This window comes from Schistocerca serialis, chromosome 4, assembly GCF_023864345.2.
Source record: "Schistocerca serialis cubense isolate TAMUIC-IGC-003099 chromosome 4, iqSchSeri2.2, whole genome shotgun sequence".
In the NCBI taxonomy this organism is placed as follows: domain Eukaryota; kingdom Metazoa; phylum Arthropoda; class Insecta; order Orthoptera; family Acrididae; genus Schistocerca; species Schistocerca serialis.
This window is the reverse complement of record NC_064641.1, coordinates 856,710,085-856,716,084: the sequence shown is the minus strand read 5'-3', so window position 1 is coordinate 856,716,084 and position 6,000 is coordinate 856,710,085. Positions and strand designations below refer to the sequence as shown.

The window sequence follows — 6,000 nt, the reverse complement described above, 5'->3', positions numbered from 1 at the left end:
ATCGGATGTTCCGACGTTCCATTCAGTCAAGGATGAATCGATATTACGGTTTTCACACTACTGAGGTGTGAAAGAACTCTTGTCTAAATATATCAAGATACCTCCACTTATTAGCTCGATAACGCATAAGCATACAAACATTTCAAATAATATTTAAAAGAAAATAGTCATCCTTTTTAAATTATTCATTGTTTTTCGTTGTCTTTTTGAGCATTAAATAGCGTTGAAAACGCGTGCACATTTTCCTGTAAGAGCGCTGGCGTTTCACTGCAAAAGAAGCTTTTTAATGAAAACTTTTTCATCTATTTATTTTCATATGTATAACGTAGACTTTTTCTTTGTCCATGTATTTTAAAATCTAAATCGAATTCCACTTGCTGCTATTTAGCCAAAAGAGGCTAAATATCTGCAAGTGGAATACGATTTAGACGATAGGAAAAATATTCAATCCATTAGCAACCTTCGGAAGGTGTTTTGTAAACAAAGCAAACAATGGAATAATGCTTTAGAAGACGCAATAGCTTAAAATCCAGTACTATAACAAGAATGAGCGCGGCGAAAATAGCTTAAACTTCATAACTTCAATGCGGAATGTTTTGACATCCAGTTCATTGTGTTAATGTCTGTGATCGAGTTGCGAGGTGTACAGTATTTATCGACCTTGCATCGACGCGTTTGTGGTGGTTGGTGTTTTTGTATTTGTTGATTTTGTAGGCAATGCGTTGTAGATTGTTTGTAACGTAATGTATTTGTCATTTGGCTGTATGATATTTATCGTGCCACTTGTCAAATAAAATGATTATAAAAACTGTTTCATTCCGTTCCCAATTAGTGTAAGTTGTTTATAATCGCAGATTATGTGATTCCCAGACTTTCGTCGTAAAGTTATTGATAAAGTTGGGCGGTGGCCGCAGAGGTGAGAGGAGTGCATTGTAGACGATCGGCGTTTGCTATACACAATTTAAACGACTTATAAATAATATGCAAAGATGCTGTCATTGTTCGTGATGTAGTAACTTGAAATTGTAGTGTGGTGCAAGTATTTTTGTTTTATTTCCAGTTATTCATACGGTTATTAATGACGACTAATGCTGCAACAATATGTTGGTTTTGATCTCTCAGGTTTTGTCGGCGAGAGTACTTCGGAGCGTGCTGCCGAGTTGTTGTTTCCATTTTCGTTCGCGGTTATGTTTGGAGTAACTAAGAGGTAATTGTGAAGTTTGATTCATTTCTTAAAGCACTCGCGTTTTGTGGTCAAGGAGATTGCATTAACGCACTTAACCAATACACCTACAGAATAAAATGTTTTGCCCCCACAGAAGTAGAAAGTAAAGGTGTCACACTAATTGATATTATTCAGATACACAGTAGAGATTGTAATTATATTGTTTACGATTGTACATTTTATCGTGTTTTGGATGTTTTATTACTTATATGTACGCCTTGTTTATTGACTTTAACTCGAGTACACTAAAGGGTGGGGATGTTACATTGCTGCTAAACCATCGTACCGTACACTTAATTCAGTGATGAGAGGTTAAGCATTAGTTCGTAGTAATAATTCGATGTCAACTCTTATGTTATGTATCTAATTCATTACAAAAAAATCTGTTTTATAACTGTAAGCGTAAGTTTTACGAGAGTTTATTTAGCTAAAGATATAAATTTTGGAAGACCTGCATTCAGTCCTCCATTCAGAAATCTAGGTAAACCTGTGTAAGTTCTGATGATGAATGGTTCATTTGGAAAGGACATATGTAATGCCTGTCACCCATTCTGCCCTCTCCTCCTTCAGTCTCAAATACAATACTGTGCTCCGTTACAAAGGCCCTGTTGTTGGCGGGTCACCACGTCCAAATTTTCCTTCCATTCGACCAGAAACGTTATAGGCTAGAAATCTAAAGAGTTCCTAAAAATCTTACATTCATTTTGTGCCCAATAGTTTGTGTGTGTTTGATAGCTTAAGTTAAATACAAAAATAAAATGAGTATTTCTAAGCTTTTATAAGAAATTTTCACAAATACCAATTTGTTCGTTTTTGCTGTAGGCAACACTTTATATAATATCTGTTGTCGAATATTAGGAGAAAGTCTGGCACTTCAGGGGCGTTGGTGAAGGTGACGGACTGGAAGGTCTGCTCCTCCTTTTACATGACATGACTGCTGTGTTTTATCTACATCTTCATGGTAATCATTTATGTAGCTTTACTGGATTACTTGAAGTTTTCAGTATTGCTCTGCCAACTCACAACCAACCAAACTAGCAGATTCTTAACCTGTGTCTGTGCTACACATCGGTCTGTCACCACAACCTTCATTCCAAAAACTAATGCCGATGCAAAAAGAAATATTGTCAGAGCTCTGGTCCCTATGTTTGCTCACGTATAATGTTGCATGCAACATTACTGTTACTTTATGGGATAATACTGTTCCTTTATGGGATAAAGCCATCATCTGGTATCGGTAGGTGCAGTTGCCCCACTTTCTCAGAGATCACTCCAGCTATCTATATACTGTGAAGGTTAAAAATGTGCTTAATATGGGTTTTAGAACTAATCAAAATTTACATTATCTATGACAAATATTGTGGTAAATTGTAAGAATGGCTCACAAGACCCTGTTTGCTTTGTTTTTGAATGTTTTGGGATTTTCACTTTTGCTGTCTGATGTCAAATGGCAACCTGTAATAGATATTTGCACCAATTGAAATTATGTGTCTGTCTGTTATTTTTAATTTTACATTTCATCCTAAATTCACTGATATTAACTGCAAATACCACGAGGTAGCATATGGCTTTGGCTCCTAAGCTTAGTATTCCCATATCCCTGAAGAGGATTTTCTGAGATATTTTTACAGCATGCCCCCCCCCCCTCCCCCCAGACAATTATATGAATAATGGCATCAAGTGATTTTTTGCAAAGTATGCTAACAGTCTCATCTGCAGATCAGCACAGTGGGGAAAAGTCCCTACTTCCAAAGCAGCCAGAACAGTTTCTTTTGGTTAACATCAGCAAGCTGGTGCCTCTTCAAATTGTAGTCCATCTGAAAACCTTTGAACTTCACGTATTTAGCCTCATTCCTTGTGTGCCCAGTGATCTCTGCTTATAGTATTTATAAAACATTTATCTTTCTGTGGACTTTTATATTTGTATATCAAAAGAAAAATTTCCTTGAGAAAACTATGAAATTGTGAGGCAGAATTTGTAGCCAGGTCTTACTGTCAGAATTAATATCAGGGACTGTCAATAGACACACACTCAGAAGTACATACATTGTCCTAACTTTTGAAAGTAATAGTTCCTTCATCAGAGAAAAATGAGGGAAAGATAGGCAAAGAGAAGAATGGCTGGTCACTTGGACCCCTGAAAAAAGAAGAATAGGGAAAGAGAAGAATGGCTGGTCACTTGGACCCCTGAAAAAAGAAGAATTGAGATTTGAGACCTTCAATGGCACCCACCTCCAAAAAGGCCCAGTTGTCTACCATAGGTGGGAAGTTTCAGTGCGCCTGTTCTTCAATATTCAGGGGTTGTTGACATCGGAATGGATGCCTGTCTAGACTGCAATCAACATTTAACATGATTGCACCACTTTACAGATCATTCAAAAAGTTATTAAGAGTAACTGGTCATGAAAATTATGATTAGGAATAGTTTTGCGTAATGATAATGCAGGGCTGCACATTGTCAAGTGTAATGCAAGACACTGCATTTTTCCATAGGAAAGTACTGGATTGCCTTCCTTACAAAATAGTCTACCTTGTTGTGACTCATATGTGTTTGGTTCCTTAAAAAGGACCTGAAGATCAGTGCTTAATCTGTGATCAAGTCGTGCCTGAGGCAATGGACGAGTGGCTCCATCATTAGTCTAAAACTGTCACTGCATTGGGTCAGTTGCGTGAACAGTGGGGCTGATTTGTGTGTCTTCCCTTATTGTTATAGTTCTCGATTGCTGTGTAGTTCATTTCACAATTAACTATCTGAAATCTTCGAAACACCCACATATGTTTTACTTGTACAATCCTTACGAGGAAATGGAGCTAGAGGTGTAGGTGTTATTGACTGAAGTCTTCACAGAAGAATGTAACACAAGGGAAAGCTACCATTAGCCTATATCTGCATTTGAGCATCACAGCACATTAATAGGCATTTGTTATAGTAGAGGTGTTTGACAGGGGTGAAAGGAGTTGAAGAACCAGAAAAAAAATCCTTGGTATTGAACCACAGACCTTTTGATTTGTGCTCTGACAGATACTCACTGAGAGAATTACTGTGTATATACACAATATGACGGATGCTGTGATAACCAGTTGTTGTGGTGGGGGATCGAAGGAGGACAAAACTATTTCAGTATTGGAAATGTACAAGTGTTACAGCTTGTATGGACATGGACTTCAAAAAGCTAATCTTTTTGTAGTATTTTAGAAATACTTGTATTATAACTGATACAGGACATTGTCAAAATAAATAAAATTTTAAAAAATGGAGATTTAAGTGATGAAGATAAAGGTGTGGTTATCGCAGGAAGTGGTCCAATAAGAATGAAGTTGGTTGCTTGATCATTTCTAAATATTTTAAATTTTTTATATGTGATTACCCTATAGTCGAGAAGTTCAAAACAGTTTTTAAAAGAATTGTACCTTTCACGTTTATGGAATGATTACCATTTTCGTTTGTAAGCATGCAATGCTGTTTTGGTTTAGAGACGTCAGCAAAAATATGAATATCTCTGCACTGGGTTAAGTTGCAACATTGCAATTGACATGATCATTGTTAGAAAAGTGTCCTCTACAACATTGTCTATTGCACATACTACCCTAAATTCAAAAATAACCCATCAAAATGACCCCCAAAGTTTGGTATCCAAATTTTCAAAAATCCACTTTTTAGGCCCAAAAATAACAAACAAGGAGTGATTTATGAGAGTCTGCTCTTTCCTATAGTTAGATATCATACACTACTAGCCTAATATAAAAGTATGATTTTTGCACAGTTTGTACACCAATATGATAGCAACGTACTGTAAAAATTTCAATACTGATATCTGACTGTGAACAAAGATATGAATTTTTGAAAATGAGGAGATAATTCACATTACTCTACAACTGATCTTATGGCTGTTGCCTATTCATGTGTGCCTTGGGAAACTTTTCTTTTATGTAATTTATTACATACTTTTGAAACACATGTACAGCCAAAGTTTTGTGCTCCAAGTAGCCACTTAGAATGCAAATGGAAGAGCTGCAAACTTCATCTTATTTTTAAAGTAGAGAATAAATGGATGCACTGTTGCCTGCTCGTTGACCCAGTGGTACCCTTGTATTGCATCCTGAATCACAAATGTAAAATTTTCTGCTAAATCAGCTAGCACACTATGCATTCGGTTACATGAATTTGTGCCCCCCCCCCCCCTTTTTTTTTTTCTTTCAAAAACTTACTTTGGATTTTAGAAACATAGTGGTGACTTTTGAGTGTTTGTAAGTTATCAATTAAAGATTCCAAGTACTCTTCCTGAGATTTTACCACTGTTATCATTTCTACCCTGTCAGTTGTGACCCACTGTTTGAAGGTAATACTGTCTGGCATTTCCTCATCATATTCGTGAAACAATTCAATAGCGGTTCCCTTACCAGGGCATTTATTACACAAACTCATCATGCAGTCATAACTTTAGTGACACAGACCATGAAATCTAGTGATTCTTTGTAGTTAATATCACTGAGTTTTGCACCCGCAATCATCAGTTTGGTATTTTGATGATATAAACAAATACATATGGAGTGTGTCCCTGAGGATCCAGCCAAAATACACCACTTAGGGCAGAGGTCACAAAATTGTTACCTTCCAATTCTGCGTTCAGGATGAGAATTTTTGAAATCTACATAAAGTTCATTTAAATATGACAGCTCGAGTTGTTTCTGCTTTGTTACTCCATTTATAACAACTCTTTTGCTATCTTCGCAACTTGGCCACATTCTATCAAAAAACTGCTGGATCTTTTTAA

At 36.5% G+C, this 6,000-nt stretch overlaps 1 protein-coding gene across 6 annotated transcripts in view; it reads left to right on the top strand.

Moving 5' to 3' along the window:
• Positions 1-698: 698 nt before the first annotated feature.
• Positions 699-6,000, top strand: part of LOC126473494 (uncharacterized) — a 52,211-nt gene continuing 46,909 nt past the window's right edge. The window contains exons 1-2 of one of the 6 annotated variants that reach the window (XM_050100578.1): positions 699-833; positions 1,123-1,207. In XM_050100578.1, coding sequence (XP_049956535.1) covers positions 1,188-1,207 — 20 coding nt within the window. In that variant the 5' untranslated portion in view covers positions 699-833; positions 1,123-1,187. Of the gene's footprint in view, positions 1,040-1,122; positions 1,208-6,000 lie in introns of all 6 variants that reach the window. The other 5 variants (XM_050100574.1, XM_050100579.1, XM_050100575.1 and 2 more) reach the window with 5 other exon arrangements.